Source organism: Melozone crissalis, unplaced genomic scaffold (assembly GCF_028551555.1).
Source record: "Melozone crissalis strain CALT ecotype California unplaced genomic scaffold, PUWL_Pcris_2 ptg000045l_1, whole genome shotgun sequence".
NCBI classification, from domain to species: Eukaryota; Metazoa; Chordata; class Aves; order Passeriformes; family Passerellidae; genus Melozone; species Melozone crissalis.
Genome location: NW_026535823.1, coordinates 12,453,759 through 12,478,041, shown reverse-complemented (window position 1 = coordinate 12,478,041; position 24,283 = coordinate 12,453,759). Strand labels below are relative to the sequence as shown.

General features: G+C 40.3%; 1 protein-coding gene across 1 annotated transcript; it reads left to right on the top strand.

Moving 5' to 3' along the window:
- The first annotated feature begins 790 nt into the window (after positions 1-790).
- EEIG2 (EEIG family member 2) lies at positions 791-23,332 on the top strand. The gene is made up of 11 exons (XM_054285748.1): positions 791-1,008; positions 13,321-13,441; positions 14,060-14,089; positions 14,577-14,693; positions 15,855-15,901; positions 18,240-18,346; positions 18,875-18,970; positions 19,505-19,706; positions 19,789-19,916; positions 20,293-20,362; positions 21,901-23,332. Exons 1-11 carry the CDS (start codon positions 860-862, stop codon positions 21,941-21,943), a joined length of 1,110 nt encoding a protein of 369 aa, XP_054141723.1. The 5' UTR covers positions 791-859; the 3' UTR covers positions 21,944-23,332.
- The last annotated feature ends 951 nt before the right edge of the window (positions 23,333-24,283 follow it).

Below are 24,283 nucleotides of genomic sequence, written 5' to 3'. Positions count from 1 at the left end.
GGAGGCTACTTGGAGCTTGCTTTATGTTCAGATCTCCTGGAATGGTTTTTTAAGACAAAGCTGTTCCCTAGAGAGCATATGCTGGTGTTGGACTATACATTAAACAAGAGAGTCGCGTGTGTGTTGCCGTAATCATCTACTCCAAGGATTGTTCTTAAATGTAAACACAGCTGTGTATGCTCTCTTTCTCTACAAGACCGTGAGCATCTGTTGCTTGTAGCAGAAGCGGCGCTGGCTGTAAATTACAGGTTGAACGGCTGTACGCGACCCGTAGGGTTTAAATTATAGCAGACGGAAACTCAATTCAGAGTTGAAACGTCGAGGCCTGAACGACGCTTTGTTACGTTACCGCTGTGTAAATGCCGAGCGGTGAGCAGCACGGCAGGTTCCGCTCCTGGGACGCGCCCCTCGCCAGGGGTCCCCGGCAGGCGGGGGAGCTGCGGGGCCCGGCTGCACGGGCCACGGCCACGTCACTGCTCCGGGCCCCGCGCGGGCCGTGGGGAGCGGCACGCCGAGCTCCCGCTATTGAACAGCCTTGCTCAATCGCCTCCCGGGCCGGGCCAACTTCTTCGGGGAACCGCACGCCGACGTTCGAGCCCCTGGCGGCAGCGCTCGCCAATAGCCCCGGCGGCCGCTGGCGGCAGCGGGCGGAGCGGAGGCGGGCGGGTTTGAAAGGGAGGCGCCGGCTGCCATGTAAGCGCTGGCCGGGAGCGCCGCGGCCGGCAGGGGCTGAGCTGGCAGCGGCCGCCGCTCCGGCCCGTCCCGCCGGGCCGCCCTCGCCCCGGGCATGGGAGCGGAGCGGAGCAGGGTGGCCGGAGCGGAGCTGCCGTGGGGGCGGCCCCCGGGAAGCCCCTAGCCCATGGCCTTCATCATGATGAAGAAGAAGAAGTTCAAGTTCCGCGTGGAGCTGGAACTGGACGAGCTTTCCTCCGTGCCTTTCGTCAACGGCATCCTCTTCTGCAAGGTGCGGCTGCTGGACGGGGGCAGCTTCAGCGGGGAGTCCTCCCGGTAGGTGCCTCCGGGACTCGCCAGCCGGGGCTGCCGGGCTGCCCGCCCCACGCGGGCAGCGCCGGGCGGGCCGCGGCCGCCCCCGTCCGACGGGCTCCGCTCGAGTCCGCGTCCCCCAGAGCAGGGGGAGCACGGCCCCCCCGCAGCCCCTCCGCCCGCTCCTTGGCTCCCACGGCCAGCCGGGGCTCGGCCGGTTCGTGCGGGCGGGCGGGGGCCCGGGGAAAGGAGGGGCGGCTGCGGCCGCGCTGCCCGCCGCTCCCCTCGCCCAAGGGGAAGCTGCTGTGGCACCGGGCAGCCCGGCCGTCTTCTCGTCCCGCCTGCTGTGCCAGCATCAGCGGCGGGAGAACACATGTGGTAGCAGGAACTCCTCGTCTGCGTGGCTGCTCGCTGCCGGGAGTCGTAACGCTGTAAAATAAATATTGAGGCTCCTAAACACGGAGTAACAGAGGAGAGGAATCACTGAGTGATGAGGGTTGTCTCTTGTGCCATAACGCTGGAGCTGCTGAGCGGATGGGGAACAGGAGGGGAGAATTTCTTGTCCCCAAGCCTGTAGTCTGAACTGTTCCCTGTGGGTTGTGAGACCTTATTGTTTAATTACTGAGCACTGGCTTGCTGTGTTTTGTTCTGTGGATATTTACATGGAGATCTAAGTTCCATGGAAAAGTCCTCAGTTTTTCCTCTAAGTGCTCAGATCATGTAATACTGACTTTGTTTATGCTCATTTCTGCAGTGCAAGTGCAAGGCAGATGTCCTTTTTTCCTCTTTATTTTCCTTCAATTGTGCCTCAGCAATGAGCAGTCATGGGTTGTGACAGTGGCTCCCTGATCCACGGGTAGCAATGGGTAAATAGAGGGCCAGTGTATTGTTTTTTTTCCAAGTACCTGGCAGAGGCAGAACCTTGTCAATAGGAAGGGTGTGTGCTGTGGCTGCAGGTCTGGGGAGGAGGAGATTCCCCTCCCATTACACTTGTTCTTGTTGTATCAGTTATTATTTTATTGTAATATTATTACAAAAAGGAATTACTGGAAAATGTATAATAGAATTATGGGAGAAGTCAGAAACAAATCCATGAATATTCAGTTATTGTCTTATTAAAATACTGTTGTTACAGAGCTTTCTAAATTATCTGCTTTTGATTCTATAAATTAAATTAATAAGGGAGAAGGAATAAAACGGAACTTTGGCCTACAACCTCATTATTTAACCATTCCATTATACTAGCATGTATAATTGAAGACAAATCTTTCTTCTGTATGGTTGGAAGTTGTTCAACTCATCAGTGCTCTGATCTCATTTTGTGTCTTTCTTTGACGTTTTTCTTGTGAGCGACTTCATAAGTAATAGATGATGATGATAACAATCCTGATTCAGGCACTAATGTGCCATTACTGTCCTACTCCAGCCCTTATTGCCTTGAAGTCATTTCCACAGGCTGACATACATCTTCTGGACAGGATGTCTATTTCCAAGGACTTGCTTTCAGTAAGCAGATGGTTTTGACACGTTGTGGTGATCTTAGTCTTTTTTGCCTTGCCTATTTATGATGCTAAAATTAAATGCTTGAAAGCCTCCATTCATATCTTTCTGAATGGCTCATTAGAGTAAAATGTGTGTGGTAGGATGCAGTGTGTGTAGAAAAACTGATGTAAAAAATGGTGTTGGAGCTGAAGCTTAGAAATTCTTCCATTTTCTTTTTCTGGGGCTTTTAAGCTTTTTTAAGCTATGGCTTAAAAACTATCAGCAGTGGAACACAGCTGGTATGTCAAGGTCCCTGTGAGTGTAACTCATTCCTGCTGGACTGAGAAGTGTTTGAGTGTGCTGATAGAGAGGTAAAGAATTCTTCTGCAGTGATCCTTCAGTGCCAGTTTAGGGAGTGCCTTTGCTCTTGGCTTAAGAATTAACAGATGAATTTTCAGAGTGGTGATTCAGCAAAGGGCTGAATAAATAAGGAGGAAATTAGGTTTATACCAGAGCGGTAGTATTTCAAAACTTATCAGTTGCAAACTTTCTCATGGCCATAATCTTCCAGTTGCATGCATTTGTTAGTTTCACTGTGAGCTGACAGTTATATCCCTAGACTAGTGATCTTTTTAGCTTTATAAAGATACTCAAAGAATTCTATTGTTTCAGAAAGTTATAGACTAACTCATGAAAAAAAAAAATATAATACAGGGCGCAATTGACTCTGTTTCCTTAATAGCTTTATTTTTGTTACTCACTGAGGTCTAGTAAACTATAATTATTTAGGGAGAAGTTATGAAGTTCTCAAGTTGGTGCCCATACAGACCAAGACCCTGTTGCCTCTTGCCTTTAGAAAGTAAAAAAAGTCCAACCAATAGTCTACAAACCACCCTAACATTATTAGCATTTTATTTCCAAAGCCTGCTCACAGAGAAGAATGTCATAAAAACCCAGGGCAGCAGTTGCCTTGGAATAGGGGCCCATGTGTATGCAGCAAGTTGTCATGAAAGTAGTTTCAAAGTGATTGTCTTGTCAGCCCTCTATGGATCATGCTGTATGAACAATTAAAGTCATGATCCTGCAAGCAATGTGGTACCTTCATCATCCCTTTGATCACTGAAGTGAGATGGAAAGAAGACTGATAAAAGTTCAAGCTACTGAAAAATAGGGTTTTTTCACTTCTCAGATCTTTGCTGAGAAAGAGCTACCTAAGAAATATATTATGGAGATGTGGGCCATGCTACTGGAGGCTTGTCACAGTCCAGTTACTTTTCTGGCTCCCACAGATGTGTGCCTGAAATGTAGAGAAATTCTGTGACCAGGTGAAACCAGTGTGTATAGTACAGTACACAGTGATCTGGCTGGTGTGTAAATAGAAACCACATCACTTTGCAATTTTGTGATTGCATATACTTTTTTAGAACTCCAATTAGAAAGCTTCTGTTTGAAACATCCCTGTGCACATCTGTGAATCCTTACTGCGGGAAAACAAAATTCTGGATTATAACAATAAATGTTTAATTACTGGATAAGAATATCAATTTTTAATGTAATCTGGTAGTGCCAAATAAAATCCTTATCCAAGGACATTGACCAGCCAAGTGGCAGCGGTGTTTAAATTGGTAAAAATGTTTAAGAGTTTCTGCAAGAGCAGGACCTTGGAATTCTGGCAAGAATGAATGTGTTATAAGTTTTGACTCTAAACCAGGGAAAACCTTGAAGGCTGTTGTGGAAAGGGGGAGGCTCAGTTTAGTTGTTTCAGCAAACTACAATCAGCCATACAGTGTAATTCCTGCTCTCTGCTTTTTGGAATTGCTTTCTAGCATGATTTCTGGATCTTTACCATTGTGTTTTAGAATCAAGGATTTTCACCCAGTAGACTGTGGATGTATGCAAAGTTATGCTATCAAACCTCAATTTCATTTAGGAAACTTTCCTAGCTTAAGCCTGGTTTCCTGCGTGGCAAGGCATCTTTCTACCTTTCCCGGGGCCAATGACATGAGATCTCTCTTTGAAATTGGATGCATTAATAGGTACACATGTGCAGATTCCCAGCTACTGTGTATCTATATACTGCCTGGTCATAAAATAGTGTGCACATAATGGCAAATGCACCATGAAAGGACACAAGATTATTTCAGGGCAGAAATTGCACCTATTTATATTTTGAACAGAAATAAATACTATTTTGAGGTACAGACTTGACTAAATTCTAAGCATATTTTTGTGGCCATTCTAATGTAGATATAAATATAGATCAAGTATAGGCTTTCTGCAATTGCACTCATTTTAAAAGGCTGAATCAAAAATTAATAAGTCCTTAGAGCAGATAACTGAGGCTCATAGGCTGTTGCTCAATCAGCAGTAAATGAACAGATGGAATATGAGGAAATCCAAGAAATTCTGGGAATCAGGATCTGATTTCTTGAGGGTGTACTTTCAGTGCTCTACTCTTATCAACTGAGGCTATAGGAGCTGTATGCCTGCTAGTTCAATTTTTAGCTTGGTTTCTAGCTGCACCCCACTCAAGAAAAGGACCTGGTTGGTGTGTTCTTCTGACTGCAGCCTTCAGCTTGTCATATTCTCCTTCCTTTCAGATCTGATTTCCGACAATTTAAACTGCTGATGTTTCTATCCTCTTTCTTTTCCACAACAACATTCTAAAATAAGAAGCTGATTATGATTGCTATATGTGACAGACAGAGATTCAAGGTGGCCAAGAGCTATAAGCTTTTCATCAAATAATTTTATTTTTGAACTGATTTCAGAAATGTGGTGGTTTTTTATGTACCCTCTTGAGTCCTGAGGGGAAGTCTTGGGAGATCATGCATGAATATATTCCTATTCCTAATAGGTACAGGCTAGAGCATGTAATTGCTTGCTATAGAAATTGACTTCTTATCTGCCAGATAAGTACTTCTCACTTCTAGTGATGCAAGGCCACTTCCTTCTCAACTGTCTAAAACCACATCTATTTTTTTGTGACACCAGCAAGTAGGTTTTCTGCCTCACTGGATTCTTCAAGTTGTCTTTTTACCATTCTTTTCCTGATTGCTGCTATTGCATTTTTGAAAGAGAGAAGCCCTCCTGATAGTAACACAGCTTAACTAACTCTGTTTTTAAATTACAGTACTTGTTAGAAAAACATACCTGTCACATGGAATCAGTGTCCCTATCACTCTAATCTTCCTGCATGATGTATGAATCCTGCTGACAGTCTTCAGAGCTGGATAATGCTACTTCTAATAGCTTTTTCGGCTGTAACTGGATTTGCAGCCGGAGAACTTGAAACAAAATAAGTTTTCAAGTATTGTGAGGAGTATTGGCAGTGGGATAAAAGTGCTACCTTGCAGTTTTGTAGTTGCTTTTTTCATATTCTTGAATGTCCACTTAACATTTCCTCAGTTGTGAAGAGACAGCTGGTTAAGCAGCTTTCAGACACTGTCCTCTGTAGGAGGAAAAGGTGAGAAGGAGAACTTCTCTACACAAAGTACAACTTTTCAACATGTAGTTTCTTGGTACTTCTCCTTTCATTAACAGTTACAGTAAAATGCGTTTAGTGAACTGATTAAAAAAATATGGTTAAAAAACCCCAAAGAATCAGAGGAGTAAAGAAGATATATTAGTTTTGAAGGGGTTTATCTTTGGGATAGAGGAAAATAAAATATTTGTACAATCTGCTCTTTGCATGGGGTGTAACTGGTTATTGCAGATATAAAAAGGGCTCAGTCCTGGGAGAGTTCCTTAACTGTAATTGTAAGAACTGGTAAGAGATGTATCAACAGCTAACTTGTCACAAAAAGTGTTTGAGAAGAGATACATGATAGACATCTGTTGAAGAGGGAGAGACAGTGGGAAAAGCTTTCATGCTTAAGGTGCCTGCCTTACACAGAACTGGCACTTGGATTTAAAAGAGCTGGTGTTGCTTTGTTGGCTTTTTTTCCCCCCTACCTCAGCACAGTACATGAAGTACAGTATTTTTCTGCCACAAACTTACCACTTGCAAGTACCACAGCACCTGATTGCCTTCATATTTTAAGGACTATTTCTGTTCACGGAATAATTTAGGGTGAAGGATAATACCAGAGATCACACAGTCCAGCTGCCTGCTGAAAGCAAGACTAATTTCAGTTGACTCAGGAAGCTCAGAGCTTTGTCCTGTCAGCTTTAGAAAATCTACAATAATGGAGGTGCCAGTCCTTGCAGTTCACTTGTACTGTGAACATTTTTCTCTTATTTTAGTCAAACTTATCTTGGTTTTCCCTATTTTCCTTTCTCTGTTCCTCACTAAGTAATGTCTGGCTCCACCTTCCAACTTAGTAGAGATGACTGTAGATAGCAATTAGATCTTCCTTCACCTCATCATCAGATTGTAAAAATCCCATGTTTCCAAATTCTCCTGCATCAGAGAAGAATTCATCTCTGACTTCAGACCCTCATCTCACACCCTTGGACTTGCTTCAGTTCATCAGCCTTCTGCCAAGAAGGCCCTAAAACCAATCCCACTGCTGCAGATACAGTCTCAGATGTTCAATTTCCTCTGACTTGCTGACTACAGCCTTCTAATGCAGTTTACCCTTCACAGTGCTAATTCCCCTCTAGGTCTCTGCATTTACCTGTACCCCGCAGTTTTTCATCCACAATCAATTTGTACATATTTTATAAGAAGTTGTTGACATGAAATGCTGCTAGTTAAAAATGTAACCTGTTTTATTATGACTAAAAACATGTGGAATAGAAAATGATTACTCTGTTCAAATTTTGCACGTACTAACAGCAAATTAACTGGGGAGCTGTGCACTGTAAACAAGTGGAGCCCTTCCTGCAGAGCCAGCCGTTTGCTTAGTCCTGAAATTTGTGAACCATTGAAGCTCTGTTTGTAAATGACTTGTTTTGTTCAGTTTTGTAGCAATGCTTAGGAAAAAATGTTTTTGTTGGAGAAAATGCATCATCTTATATGCCTCAGGCATGGGGGAAACAGAATATTAAAGGAAAAGTAAAATAAATTTATTTCTGAATGGAGAAATATATCAAAGCTTTACATAGCTTATTGCTACAGCATGTATTTTGGAGCTCATGCTCTCAGCACTTCAGCTGATGCACTTTTCTATATGAGGCCTAAATTCAGCATTTTGGTTATTGGATAACAATTTAAAATGTAGCTTAGTACTGCTCCAGGACCCTGTTGCAGAGGTACCTGTATATTTCCCTCAACTATGACACTGCACAAATTTTACGTACAAGTAGATTTTGGGTAGAAGGAGTGCAAGAAGTTATTTGACTCTTGCAAAAGCCCTCTGTGTTAATGTATAGCATAACTGAGAACTCTATATCCAACAATACCTTCCTAATACGAAAGATAGCCTAGGAAAGGTTGAATCTTCCAGTACCTGAATCTGAACCCCCTGATAGTGTGGCTGCACTGTTAGATTGTACGTTAATGCCTTAATTCCTGTCTGCAAGGTGGCACTGGTCTTTGTTAGGTGTTCCAGCTTTCTGCAGAAGATGTTAGATATATCAAAAAGTATATATATAAAATATCTATATGAATGGGATATTGCTCCCATTTTAGAAGACTATTTTCTACACTAAAAGTAACCCCAGGCTGTTAAATACTGTATTTTTATCAGAAGGACAGAGCTACCTGTATTAACTTTAATCAGAGAGGGATCGATCAAAGGAAGCTTTAGGTGACAGGAGTCCATTTGCACACCCACAAATGAGTGCAGTCAGCAAAGGCAGGGGAGAGTGGAGAGCCTAAAATAATACTGAGCTCCAGCTATTCCCAGTCCTGTCACAGGAACCATCAGCCCATCAACACCCATCTACACAAGCCCAGGGACACACAGGCAGGTGGGGAACTGAAATTATGGGCTTGCACAAGGGGACACCCTCTCTGGGCCCCTCCCAGGGATCCCAGGAGATCCTTAGCCCCATTGTCCAGGCAGGAAACCCATCATGTTGAACTAAAGCTAAAGCATGTTTTGGACTGAGGGAGTTGCTCTCTATGAGACACATCATGGGATGCAAGGGAAGAGGCTTATTGTGGGAGAATTTGGGGAGGAACTAAAGGTGGAGGAAGGGATGAGTTTGAGGAGGAACAAGTGTGGGGAGAAATAGGGAGTTAAGGGGATAAAGGGCCAGTTGGAGGTAAACAGTTTGCTGGTTGGTATGTTTGTCTAATCTGTTTCTAATCAGTAATTTCTGCTGTATCTTCCTGATGAAGAACATTGTGACTCTTTCCTGGGGAAGGGCTCTGTGTTCAGTGTGCACTGTGGGGCAGGGAATGCCTTAGTGCCAGCAACTGGAGTCAAGAGTGTCACAGGGCAGCCAGCAGCAGGAGAGGCCAGAGTGAGCACGCTCATGCCATGGGAGTGGTACTGTGGCTCACGGGCCCTGTGTGTCCATTGTGCCAGCAGCTGCCCAGGGAGTGTGGCCAGAGCACTTGGGGTGCCAGCACCTGGAGAGCCCAGATGGGTCACAGCAAACGCCAGCTACGGGGGCGGGACGGCAATCAAAGATCCCTGTGCCTGCGGTGCCTGCACCTGGAACCGAGGCACTGGGGGCTGGAGCTGGACTGTGGGATAGCAGGTGGGATAGCCCGGAGCCATGCACAGGTCAGCCTGCACTTGGAGCAGAGGCTGGAGTTAGACTGTGGGATAGCAGGAGCAGGTGAGATGGCCCGGAGCCATGCACAGGTCTCTGTCTATGGATGTGTCTAGCAGAGCTCTGTGCTGCTCAGCCCTAGCGCTGCCGGAGCGGGCCGGCTGTGCGTGCCTCCCGGGCCGGCTGTGCGTGCCCCCGGGCCGGCTGTGAGTGCCCCCCGGGCCGGCTGGGAGTACCCCCGGGCCGGCTGGGAGTACCCCCGGGCCGGCTGTGAGTGCCCCCCGGGCCGGCTGTGCGTGCCCCCCGGGCCGGCTGTGAGTGCCCCCGGGCCGGCTGTGCGTGCCCCCGGGCCGGCTGTGAGTGCCCCCCGGGCCGGCTGTGAGTGCCATGGGCCGGCTGTGAGTGCCCCCGGGCCGGCTGTGAGTGCCATGGGCCGGCTGTGAGTGCTGGCAGCAGCGCTTCCCGGGAACACCTCCTCTGCTCGCTGCTGCTCCCCTCTGACCGGTGCAGCTGCAGCAGCCTCACTTCCCTCAGGCCATCCTATCAGTAGGAGAGATTTTCTTCTAAAATTAACAAGCAAAACTTAGATGACTCTCTCATTAAATTACCGGCTTTAAAAGATAATAATAATATTGTTCATTTACCTCATGTAGTGAAAAAGCTGGTTTTTCACACTATTTACAGTGAGTAGATAACAGAACTCGGGTTCTGTTCACATGCTGTAAGACGCATTAGCAAACACCACTTTCTTTGACATAAATAAGTGTACTGACCCAGCTGAATCCAAAAGTAGTTCTGGAAGTATTTTCATGTGAACAGACTGAATGGCATCTTAAAACAATGATCCCAATTTATTGTTTCTTTGGTGACCAATAAATCTAAAATAATTGCACTACAAACACAAGCAGTTTAACATAATCATCCCCATATGGCTAAAGATCCTAATAGGCTGTTAAATAAATCAAATTTTCTGATTAATGGAACACAGTCTTTTGGTAAATGTCCAGAAGGAGTTTTGGCTTATTTCAGAGCCTCTCATGCTAAAGCTTTTCCATTTACCAAGAAGGGATTTTCCCCAGGACACTGAAGATCCCTAAAGTGACTTATTTTTGTATTTGTAGCTATTTGCTGGAATCAGCCATTACTCATAGATTTTATCCATGTGGAAATGAACAAACAATCTGATAAACACGTTAAAAAGTAGTCCATCACTTGTAGCACTTTAGGATGAGGAGGTGACTAGAGTAGGATTTGTTGTCTATTATTTGAGTTTACTTTTTTTCTTTATTATGTGTCAGAAGAAAAATTCAATACTTTTATTCAACATTTTAAAAGGCAATTGTGTTCAGTATACAAAACATCTACAAACAAGGACCTGACTACAGCTTACATCTTGCATTTGAAATTGAGTCAATGTGAAATTGTTCCTCTAAAGAAAAAACAGTGATGGTAACACACTATAGTTTGGAGTCATTTTATCCTACAGTATCTGTTTATTGAACTTATTCTTGGTTACATACTACTGACAGCATCTTGGTAACTAAGATACATTTTGATTAAGAAAACAACTGGTTTTGCTTTGCATGTGGTGAAGTGACGGGGAGGTTTGTAGGAAACTGACTCAGAACGGAAAGCTCTCCCCAGCGTGCTGCAGCACAGCAAGAGCTGCCAGAAGTTATCTGGGTTCATTTCCATAGCAGCCAATCAATACAGCTGTTTATTTTCTAAAGGCCTGGCACTTAACTAAGAATCTTATAAACTTAGATGTTACTGTTAAAGTTAAATGTTCTGATTATTTGACCTTTTTTCAGCACAATGGGAATAGCTAGATGGTACTCTTCTTTACAAAGAAATTTCCTGAATTAAAATACATCAATTTTTTCTTTTATATAGTGGAATTAGAAGAACTGTTTAGTGGGAATAGGGGCAGTAGGTTGGGTTTTGGTGGGGGTTTCTTTGTTTAGTTTTTTGTTTTGGTTTTTTTTTTAATTGTGTACAAATTTTTCAAATATCTTTTGATTTATATGCCAGTGAAAGAATCTAATGATACTTTTTTTCTGACATCCTTATGAGAAGGAAGCAGAATTCCTGGTTTTGATTTTATTTTTAGAAAAATGAGACCATCAGTATCCATAACTGAATCCTTTTTACTGCCACTTCTGCTTCTTGTTTGCAAATCCTGACCTGTGATATGAGTGGACTGAGTCTATCAAAGACAGAGTGGTTTTGTGCTATATTCCTTACTTGAACCATTATACCCATATAGTAGTATTGATATGTTGAAATAAATTCAAAATCCTTAAAGGTTTTAAGGATGCTTACATTTCTCAAGCAGATGTTACTTATATTTCTCTTGCATTTACAAGCAAAAATGTGTTTAATGTTCACTGCATTATCATTTGCTACAATGTGAGTGATGTCCAGAACACCATAACTGTGGAAGGTGCAGCTGCTTTGACTTTGCTGCAGAGACAGAAGGCTGTTCTGAGAAGCAGAAACAACTTGAACCATTATACTGAGTAGTACAAAGATTTTGGAACATTGCTTCAACTTTGAGTTTACAAAAACACTTTTTCAGTGGAAAAAGTATCATTATTACTAATTGGAAATGTTACAAAAGCAAAAACACTCCAAGAACTTAGTGAAATGATGAGTAGCAGCAAAAGTGATACTGTTATTGGTAGAGCCAGTGGTGTCCTGGGTGACAAGGAAAGGGTGGGAAGGATGATGATGATGACTGCTGTCCTACTTCTGCAACAAACAGATGTAATGAGAAAGGATTTTCTGACCTTTATGGATGACAAGTGAACTCTTTCAATTTAGTGGCAGTGTTTCATATGTGTCACAAATGGCAGCAGTTGTTATCCCTTTTAAGGGTGAATTTTACATGATGTCTTCTTGTCTGAGCCTGTTTCAATAGAGATGTGACTATTTGTAATTTGCCTTTTTTGAATTCTGGTTCTTTTGTATATTTAAATAACTCACATGACAGCAGGATGGGATTCATTTTTTCCCACAATACAGGAAAGCTGGCAATGTATAACATCCCAGATAAAGAGTAGATCATGGTGTTTACAGAGCATGTTCCTTCCAGGTCACATGCTTGAATGTGACTCAGTGTTGTATCATCAGAATCTGTTAGTCTGTTGTGGTCATTACACTGACTCATTTTAGGCTGGCTGATTTATTCCCACCTTAGGAAGTCACAGTGCCTGTGAGCCCTGGTGCTGGCAGTCTCACCAGCACAGCAAAGAGAGCTTTTGTGAGCACCCTGCAATTCTTCATTTTTCTATACACGTGATGAACTTTGGCTCCAGCTTCTGCAGAACCAGAGGATTCTATCTGCTAAAGACATCAAACTGCTTCAATAATAAGCTGCTGGCAGAAGTTAGTATAAAACATAGGAATTTATGTATTAGGAAAATGGAAGAGGAAAAAGGAGACTTATGTTTATATGTGAAGACGGTACTTCAGTGGTTAGACTGATAGAAGAAATTATCAGGGTTTTTTTTCTTTTAAGATACAGGGGTTTTCTAGTTGTCCTCCCTGTGCCTTTTCATTTTGGAGTCTGTTCTTGGTCAGAATTACCCAAACAGAATGTGTTCTGTCTGACATTCATAACTGAAAGCATCCTTCATCCTGCCAATACTGTCAGATTGTTATCCTCCTGTGAGAAACAGATCCCTTCAGATGTGTCAGCTTATTTTGCTCTCAAATGGCAAGCTCACAGTATGTAACTGCAATTCTCATTCGCCCCAAGTCTGTTACTTTGTCTCTGGTTATTGCACATAATCTCCTTTCTACTCTTCCAGGCCTCAAATTTATGTAGTTTTGCTTGTATGATGCTCCTTTTCTCTGAACTGAAAAACTACTTGTCAAAGATGCTGTCTTCAGCACATTGCAAAGCTCAGCAGCTTGGGAGACAGTAGTTGATGTTCAGGAAGACTTCACACTCCTGAGGCAAACTGCAGAAATTACACTCTCATTCATTTGAAAAAACACATGGCTGCTGAACTCTTCTGGAGGTCTAATACTGTGTTCAAGGCCTGAAACAGTTATTAGTCATGCTACTGTTAAGTGCAGAATGGGGGACTATTGTTATTATTCACACCTTGGACCAGAATTTGCATGAAGTGGCCACTCTACAAGGAGTGGAACCAGTGTTTGCTCTTGAGCTGTGTTATTGCAGTGTGTGGTTCTGAGTGCATGTGCAGCTGACAGTGAGCATATGCTCTCTGCTTGCAGGGAGGTAGTGCAGGCAAACTGTGTCCGCTGGAAGAAGAAGTTCTTCTTCATGTGTAAGATCAGTGCCAGTGCCACAACAGGGATTCTGGATACCTGCACTTGCAGGGTGTCTGTGCGGAAGGTAAGCAGCTCTCTTCCCCCTCCTCTCCTCTTTCCTTGCTCATTCTTCCTTGGTTTTGTTTTCATTTTTGAATGTCTGATAAACTTCATAAAGCAAATTTTAGCTGCAATCACACCAGGTATTCCTTTAGTTAAAATTTTGTAGTAATCTTATTACTTCCTTTACTTTGACTAATTTATGGGGGTTTTATGTTTTTATTGAAGAAAACCCTTTTTCCAGCAGGGCAGCAAAGGAATTTCCCTTCAGTGTTTATAAAGTTAACTCTTGGTTGATATTTCCAGCTAGCAGCAGTAAGCTCAGAAGCCTTGAACTGTGCTAAGTACCAGAATTTTGCATGCAGTGTGTCCTACCTTTGGTGCCAGACCTTGTAAGAGCCCAGTGCCAGCTGGCATTGGGCATTTGCTATTCCTCTCTCCAAGACAACAGTGTCTTGCTGGCCTGCTCCAAAGGCATTATGAATATTAAGGTCTAAATGACAACAGCATAGTCTAGCAAATATGTGAGGAGATATTTCAAAAGTAATACCTGCATTTCTAAAAAAAAAACAAAGAAAAATCTTGAGTCAGTATATTTAATGGCTTAATGGTATGTCTTTTTTCCTTTTTTTTTTTCTTCTAGGAATTAAAAGGAGGAAAGGCATATGCAAAGGTAAATTGAGATGTAGCTAATTTTGCCTACAGATAAGCTTTTCTTTCTTGCCATTTTATGCCCTTTTACAGTAATTCCAGAATAGGACTTAATACCCATGACTTCATAATGTACATTATAGTGACACAGTGCTGTTGGAACTTCCAATCAGTGTGTTTAATAAGTCTGTAACAATGTTATACCGCCAAAACTTGTTTTCTTTCAGGCTGGTATGCGGAAAGGGTTAGTAAAAGTAAACATTTACATTAAATGATAAAGAAAACTCTCCTTATTCTTTTTCTCTTTTGGCACTTAAAATTTTTAACTGAAAATATAACTATGCTGAATTTTTTCTGAGTTTGTTTTCTGCTTTTTGCCTCAGTCCATTCCCTTAAATGGGCATTCTAATATTTGAATGAAACTGCTATTGAGTGGTATTTAATGTGTAATTAGCAAGTACCTTCATTTAGCCAAATGCTTACTACTAATTGTCATTTTCTCTTAACAGCTGGGATTTGCAGATCTAAATCTAGCAGAATTTGCTGGATCGGGAAATACCACTCGTCGCTGTTTACTGGAAGGTTATGATACCAAACATACAAGACAAGACAACTCCATTCTCAAAGTAATTTCTTTCCTTTATCATACTTAAAGTAATAAAGCAGAGAACAAGTGCTATTATTCAGCACTTAATGAAATTTAAAACTTATTTGCTGAACCTCTTTCTGGAAGGAAAGCTATTTGAAGTAAAACTGAAAGTGTTGTTTAGAGACAATCATTGAAATCCATGCAATCAAAAATATAATTTGCCCTATCTTGAAATGGAGCTGGATAGCTGTAAAAGAAAAGCTTTTAAAAGGTTTCCCTAGTCTAAGGGGAGCTGAAAAATGAACAAGTTAATGTATGGTATCCTCAAGACTGGGCAACCCTCTGTGCATCTTTCTGAGAGTGAATCTATAAATTGGCTTATATATGTACAAGCCACCTCCAATACCTGGGATGAGTCCTGGGATTTTCCTGTTTTCTATTTGATAGTAATCACACTAACAGTTAGGGAGAATTCTTGCAAGACACCCACTCTGATATCCTCTTCCCTTAGCCCAGGGAGTTAAAAAAACTGAATAAGCTCCATAACCCTAAAAATAATTACATATTAAAATTACTTGATTGTTTCAAGTAATTTTAATTTTCTTTTTCCTACTGGGACACCGGGATAAATTTTCCACATTATTCAGTATACGGTCTGTGCATGGATTTTCTGATCTGACAGTCCCAGACTGTCCAGAACACTTGTAATGGATGGCTTTGGCCTGCCTAACAAGCCTTCAATGCACTGTGTCCTATGGCTTATTTACCCTGTGTGCTTCTGCTGTCTCTGATGTCAGCACAACCCGTACTGAGAGCCAGCAGTTTGCTGAACACCCTCAGCAAAGAACAAACTTCAGCACCCACTGCTCTAAACAATGTTCTGTTTGATCATTCAGGTTTTAGGTTTCTTGGCTCTGTTTTTCCCTTGAAGCCATCTTAATTATTAATAATTCTGAGATTCTCCTTGATCTATGTTTCTTTTTCAGAATCTTGTATGTGTAACTATGTTACTTTAAAGAGTATTTTGTGTTGTTTGTATGCCTAAGGAAAATGATGTTGTTTTATGCATGTGTGATTATGGCATTTTATTTTCATTAAATATAACATTTGTGGCAAATATAACTTATTTACATGACCACATATGTGTCACAAACAATTTTTTTTTTCTTATGATGGATTTTGTTTTCTTAATATGTAGGTTTTGATCAACATGCAGCTGATGTCTGGAGACCCATGCTTTAAAACGTAAGTTTGTAAAAAATCCCTGTGGGATGTTTTGATCATGCATTCCATGTTGAGAATTACACTTCTAATTTGTGTTTTTACATCTCTCCAATCTGGCAACAGTATTTTTAAAAAAATCCACAAAAAAATGGAATGGTAGCTGAATAATGACTAACATGGTAAAATTGCCAGTAGAAGTGTCATAGTTCTTGCTGTTAGGAACTTGGTATCAAGCACAGAATACTCACCTGTACATCTGTAATGTAAAAAAAACCCACTTCAGGGAAAATGTTCCCGCAGCAACCTTATATAAATACACTTGGTATGGAGTGATCTGACTAATACTTGTGTCTGGAAAATGTGCTGCTATACCTTTTATTCACAAGTCTCAGATGACTTTGAAATATTCATTTGCAGAAAAACCCCCAACAAACAACAGAAGTGTGATGTGACTTAGTACAAGAGAAAGCACTTACAGATACTTACTTAGCAAAGACATTCTGCAGCTTGGTAAAAGATGCAATAGGTAACTTCTGAGGGGCAGGTAGCTAGGAGAATGCACTGCTGTACATTGAGGATCTTTTGGCCTCATTGTCCTTGCTCTGTAGTTAAGGAAGTGTAATAGTTGTGCTGTGGTTTTGTACCAGTCTGGCTTAGGTGATTTTCCACAGCACTCTTCAATGTCCCCTTACACCACTAAATGTCCTTTCTTTTCTCTTCTACTAACCTTTAATGAGAAGAATAGAACACTGAACAACTGCAGAATCCCATCTTGTGTTTACTGAATAAATAGCAAGAGGGTATTATCTGAATTTGTCTGACTGGCAAAACTTTTCTGTACCCCAAGATCCTGAGCACCCCTTTACTTCAGAACAGCTTTAGTAGGTTTACTTTAGAGTCAGCCCTACTAACAAATACATCACTGATAAACAAGTCCTCAAAGGCAACTAATCATTAGTCTTGAATACTAACATAGCAGTGTATTTGTTTTTTACTGCCTAATACTGAAGGAGTTGAAATTAATACCTAAATAATTTTCTGGGTTCCTGGGAAAAAAATCTCTTACTCAAATTATTCAGACTTGGCATTTTCTTCCAAACTGGTGATATAACCATTTCCTGGAACATAAACTTTCAACACAAACAGAACAAACATCTAATCCAGATGTCCTTTGTAGAAGGAAAAATAAACTTTAAAACAGTTTCATAATCTGGCATCAAACTACATATTTTATGAAGAAGCCTAGAAGGCTTGGTGTTTGATCTGGGATGACATCTCTGAAACCATTCAGCTCTTGCTTTCAAAAGTATATTATGCAGTTAAGTCACACAGGCACTGTATTTCTGGAAGTGCTTTTTTCTTTCTCTCTTTACTTTCAAACATAACCTAAGAGGGGCTGTGTAACTCTACATGAAGACAGTGACTAATTTATTGACTATATCAAATCTAAAAATGTCAACAAATACCCATTTGTATGCAGACCAACAGTCTGTTCCCAATGTAGAAAATAACAAAGCATTAAAAAATCCTGTAGGGAACACCTTGAAATGTATTTTGGTTGTATTTGCTTGCAAGAGATTGCTTGTACTTTGTCATTGTCTAATTAGTTTCTTCTGCACTAGCAAAACACAAACTAAGAGGTTTATTAATTTAAATAAGATCTCTCTTTGGGTCTTGGTATTAACTCAAACAAGCACTTGAGCTTTATTATAAGCTTTTAATATTGAAGTAAAATTTAAACTACATCATACATGATGCTTTTTGATTTTGTAGAAGGTAAAATTTAGAGTGCAACATATGGAGATGGTGCCATAGGCCCTTTTATTAGGAGTTGGGAGGGTTATCAGCCCAGAATAATTTCCTGCTCTATGACAGGGATGAGACAATGCCAGGATTGTGTCACAGCACAGAAGCCAACTTGGCCAACTGTTGTGCACATTGGGCTTTTTTTTTTTAAACTTACCACCTTATTCCTTCAAGTACTGAATTACATATTAGTGTGTAAACTGCCCTGTGATTCATACACTTAAAAAAATAAGAAACAACTTCAAATTAAAGACAAATCACTCCACCAACCATCAGAAAAGGAAAGGCCTTTCCCAGGATCCCCAGAAGCCTGAGGGCTGAGCAGATTGATTCTGTAAAATGTCCTTAAGCTCAATAGCAAAAACTTCCTTTTTGTTTTTCATTTTCCTTAATGGGGGACTAGGCAGCATGTTTCCAGAAAAGAACTGTAGGTCTGTTAACCTGATGCACAGTATGAATGATACCAACATATTTGAAAGGAAAACTATGTGCTGATCATTTTGGAGGGATTACAGCAGAAGTACAGCAAATCTTAACCACCTTTTTCTTACAGGCCTCCTTCTACAGCAACATCTATAGCAATTGCTGGAGAATCAGAGTCTTTGCATGAAGACAGGAAAGGTGGAGAAAACTTAAAAGTAGCACATCTGGGTATAGCAGGTACAGAATAATGCTCTTAATTTTTCAATGCTTTTATAACTGGTCTCATAGTTTCAAGATGCTCAAAATACTTCAAATCTGGAAGGGATGCTGACAGTTGGCCTGCAAAGGAACCTTCTTACATGGTTTGTGAGTTTCTGCTTCAAACACAGCTGAAGTTTTTAAGCAGGTTAGCTTTTCAGACAGAAAACATCTGGCCCAACATTCTGCTATGATACTGGAGACAGAATGGTAATCTCTAATATTGACACTAGACAAATCTACAACTACATTTCCTACAAATCTGTCTAACCCAATGGTACTCTGTTTTGCTCAGATACATATTATGATCTTTATTTTTTAAAGAATGTATTTTCGTTAACATCCATGGTATTTCTGCAGCACTTGAATCTCCAAAAGGTTTGCAGAAAATCAGTGTCAAATCTCTAACCCCTCTGGGAAATGTGACTTTTGAATCTAATCAAGATTACTGTGAAAGTAGCAATAAAGTTGGCTTTAGGAACACTGTGTGACTTGCCCATGTTGCAGATGTCTCATCCAAGAGTGCCTCAGTCCCAGATGAACTTGGTGCATGTGGACATTCCAGAACATCAAGCTATGCAAGTCAGCAATCAAAACTGTCAGGTAGCTGTTCACAATTTTGTTATGAGTTGTTGGGGATTATTTTTCTTTCACAGGCTTAGACAGTGGAAAATAAGTTTATGTTTTAAAAAGGATTTGCATTGAAAGCTTTTTTCCTAGAAGCTTCAGGTGTGGCAATGGTAACATGTTTTCCCTCTTAATACGTACTGGGTTTACTGGATTATCTCTTCAGATGCAAGACAGCTTTTTGCCTTTGTTCCCTCCAATTAATATATCTGAATGAGATTTTTACCTCTTCCATGAGTAAAAAAATGGAGACTTAGATCTAAAAGCTTAAGGAGATGATATTTGTCATTCTAATTGTCCTGATGTAAACAAGAATTACTTAGAACGAAAAGAAAATGGCAGGTGCTAGAATACAAAATCTGAAGTCAGTTTCCAGTTGATGTATGCACATACATTCATAGGGCTTTTGAAGGTCCCTTTATACAAAGATAAAACAGAAATTCTACTTTCAGGATGGACCTGGCCTGTCAAAAACATACCTAACCCATCTCTCCTGCATTTTCCCAACAGGATACAGCACATGTCACTCTAGGTCATCCAGTCTGTCTGAACTCTGCCACAGGAGAAACACCTCAGTGGGGAGTACCTCAGTGGGAAGTACCTCAACAGGAACTGGAAGTATTCTGGAGCCATGTGAAGAGACTGAGCCAAAAGTAGCTGAAGCTGATACTGATACATCTACTGAAGAAGCACCACCAGAAAAACAATGCAGGTACACTTAATCTGAAGCCCTTATCTAGCACAAGTAAATTACTTTATCACATCTAAGAGCCTAAATATATTTATTTTTGCAGACATCCTGTAAAGCAAGACTCTGTGGAGTCACAGCTGAAGAGGGTTGATGCTACCAGAGTTGATGCTGATGATATAGTTGAAAAAATACTCCAGAGTCAAGACTTCAGTTTAGACTCAAGTGCAGAAGGTATGGAGATAAAGAAGGAAGCTTACAGAAAATTTATGTACATTACAGGCCTTAGAAAAACCCACCCTCTTCACAGTCCCTGTTTGTATTCATAAGGACTGTGCTACATTTTCTACTCTATCTTACCTACCAGAAATTGAAAATACTCTTACATGACTCAGGGAGCTTTCCCAGGTGATTACTTTAAGCCTAAAACAGCAGGTGCAAATCTGTGACAAAGGTACTTCCTCCAACGTACACCATGAAGTTGCTTCTTCATTACCTAAGTATTTGCATCTGAAAGTGTCAACTGCAAAACGGGTAGATTTAAAATTACTTGGATTTAGCTAGGACAGCATTAAAGAAAGCTAACATATTTTAATCATTTGCCTTTTAGAAGAAGGTTTAAGATTATTTGTGGGCCCTGGTGGAAGCACTTCTTTTGGAAGCCACCATCTACCTAACAGGTATGTAGCCTGAACAACTAATCCATAGGCAATACTAAATAAAAATGCATCTCATACAGCAATTGCTCTGTATCCACATTCTTGACCTTTGTATCTTTCTATTCTGTATCACTTAAAAGCACCAAAAGCTAGACTGTCAGTTTTTAAAATACGACATATAGATTAGTTCCAAAACAGAACTGATGTCAATGTTCAGTAAGAATTGTAACTTTCAGTTGCTGAAGAGTCTCAGTTCCAAGGTTTTCAGAAACAAGCAATGTTTCAGTATGGATGCAGGAAACAGACACCAGTTTCAAAGGGGAGCTCTACAGCCTGATTACGTTACTCTGGAGTGGGAAGAAAATTTTAAGTGTTTTACACATCTGCCTTTACAGAATCAAACTGTTACACCTTCCTAATAACCACCCTCATTTTCTTCAGTTTAGTTTTTCTCACAAATCCTGTTTCCTTTTCTTACATTACTTGTTTCAATGGCTTGTTCAGCTTTCAACTATTGGCAGCCCTAAACTCTTTTGATAATCTGCTTCAGGTTATCTTATAGTTCAGAACCAAAGACCTTTTTTCCTTCTCTAAACCTTCTTCAATCCTGATATATGACTTGACCTGAATGTGTTAATCTTCAGATGAGGAACCATGAAAACCAGGCAAGAATGGGTTCTAACACTGTGTTTCTGCAGTCCAGTGTAACTCAACAGCTATAGCTGAAATCAGAATAGCCTCAGTATTTCAGCAATTACTATGGACTTAGGTATAAAGGCAGTTGATAATATATTGAAAGTCATAAAATAATTGCATTTTAAACATGCATGTAGTACTAATGGTTAAATTAATTGGCTCATCTGCAAACTGGGCACAACAATACCTGTCTAGGACCACATGAAAGGGTACAGAACACACTCCTGTAGCACACAGAGATCTGTCCTAATGCAGCTGCCAGAAGAGTCCAGACACAATACTGTACCAAGGCAGAGCTTACCCTATGAATTTTTTACATTGTACTGTAATTTGCTGTGGAAACCACCCACTATGGGCTGTCATGTGGGAAGTGAGAGAGTTTTGTTTACAATTCAGAGTGAACAAAAGACTGAAGATGTTTTTCTTGTATCTTAATGTAAGATGACAATCATTTTCTGAGTTTTTTAGACACATTGACCTGTTTATGTATAAATGTATATAAAGAGTATTAGCTGCATATGATACAGCTATGGGGATAGATACCCTAAATGTGATGCTTAAAAAATTCTAGTGAAGTTCAACAGTAACTTCTTGTTCAGTAACATTATTCTTGGTTCATTTTGACTGTAGTACAACAAAATCTCTTTAGTGCATTAAAGAGTAGGTGACTCCATGGCATGGTAATAGTGACAAATGTTTTCTACCCTTCACATTTAGCTGGTTTGGTATTTGCTGTTTGTTTGGTTTTGTTGGGTTTTTTTTGGAGGAATGGCATGTTTAATCAATACACTTGCTGATATGTGATACTTGCTATTTAGCTTCCATTTAAATTAACACTGAACTAACTTGTTTCAAACTTTCAGAGGGGGATCTGGAGCATACGAGCAGGTGGTGATAAAACGATAAGCTGGAATGTCAAATGAGGAAAACTTGGAGCTCTGGTTTTGATACTTCTGGTATTGTTTGCTCTGCTGCAAGAGCTGAGAAAGACTAAATGAACTCAATGTGATCTTTTTCTGAAAAGCAGTGGAATGCCTCTTAGCTCATAGAGCATCATCTTCTGTGGTATGAAGGCAATGTTTAGCTATGTGTACCTTGTGAGAGCACTTGGACCCTTTTTGTAAGCTCTGTTTGATGTTGGTGGAATTACTTAATTTCTGTGAAACATCTGTAGGAGCATGTCCCATTTCAATATAAGAGATCACTTGCAGTGATGGACTTTATTTTTAAAGAAACGTTGAAAGTTGGTCTTAAAAGAACCTGAAAAAAGTCGTTTACTGAATTTGATCCTACATGCCATTTTAGTTTTACAGAAGCTAATTACTCCTATCAAGTCAGTTTTTATCAGGTCAAAGTTATGGCCTCCAAAAAACAGACCAGGATATGTTTTAACATAACCAAAACCTTCTCTTAAGAGTACGGAGCACAACTTCATTGTAAGGTTCAACAGAAGAGGTGAATGTCACGTGCATTTAAAACAAACCCCCAAAACTAAATAGATTTAAACCAGCCACTAATCAGTTGTATATACTGTAAATTAAGGCCACAGGTTTAAATGCATCAAATGTGACTTTTTTTTTGTTCAAGTGGTGAAAAAGGTGGGATTCCACACCAAAACACTAAGACACAATAGCATTTTATGAAGAAAGCTGCCTTGATTGTTAAATCTGGAGTTCAGCAGCTGCTCCCACAGAAACTCACTTTGCTAATGCATGAGATCCAATGGGACGGTACTGTTTACAAACCTAGTCAGTAGTTTACTACCACTTAATTTTTTTAATTGTAGTTTAATCCTTCACAGTCAGTGCTTTGCTTGTGTTTTGAATGTGCCTTGTGGGATTGGGGGTGTACAAGGAGGCTAGACCATTTATTAAGGAACTTAAGCTTTAAAACTAGGTAAACATCTATATATGCTATTATTGATAGAACTTGTTAAGAGAAGCACTTTATTATAGACATACTCTGCACACTGAAAAAGTCTTAGTGTGCAACAGCTTTGTTGAACACTTCTTTTGCTATCTGTCCACTGTTACATTAGGTCAATGTACTGTATTTAAATTTGCACAGGTAGTGATTTGCCTGACAGGCAAGAAAGAGCTCTTTAAATTTTCATTTGGAATATGAAAGAATCCATTTTTAAAGGGATATGTTGGGTAACAAATAGGTATAATTAATTGTAAACTGCAAATGACTTAATTTTTTTGTTTAATTTAATGGTACTGTTTATCAGTTAAGGCCTGGAATAAGTAAAAATAGTGTCATCACTTTTGAAAGCTCAGAATGCTTCAGGTTTTGCTCAGACGCCTTTTTATTGATGTAAAAGTAGGCCATATTTAATAGGTTAAATTAGCAAAAGCAGACTTTGTTTTCCAGAAATCCATAGTAGAATTATTGAACTTTTATTTGTATTTTTAATGAAATTTCAGCCTTCAAAGCCAGAATGCTGTTATTGAAAATGATGAATATGAGCTATTTCTCAGTTTTGGTACTTGCATACTTCTATTTCTACTGTTAATTATAACCTCTTTAGAGTGTCTAATTAGACAAAAGAATTAATACAAAGATTCTATTTTAGCTGCTCTTAATAGAAGTGTGGTATTATCAGTTTCTGTTCTCCACAGGAATTTTAAACAGAAACTACTCAACTGCTGGTATACAACTCTCTCAGAACATTACAGTCTCCTTTCCTGTTATATAACCAATTCATACCAAAAAATCCCATTGCAAGCAAAAGTTGCCAGAAATTTGAATACATTCTTTGCTTTCAGTACTCTTTGACACTGCTATACTTCTTGACAATCCATTAAAACTAGTAGTAGTTAAATGGTAGTTTGCTTACATTTACTAGGAAAACTACATGTAGTTTGAGGAAAACAGACTTTTAAAAAACAGTGTACAGCTGCTTATGTAATTCTCAAGGGAATTTCCATAGCATTTTATGTTAAACAACACAGCTGATGGTCATAGATTAGATAATTTGTTTACTAGAAACAGTATTTTCTTGCCTGAGCAGATCTTTTAAGTAATAAGGAAATTGACATAGAAATTCAGCTTTTCATAAAACTGTATCTTAGTAATTTATTCTTCTGACTTGACTTACAACTCTTCATGAAGTGATAATCTAATTGTGCATCATGTAAGTGGAACATAACCTTCACATCTAGGTGCTGTATTTTCTTTTTTGTAAACTATGTTATATGAATACTGGAGATTTCCATGTTGTAAACTGTTTGGGATGTACTGGTG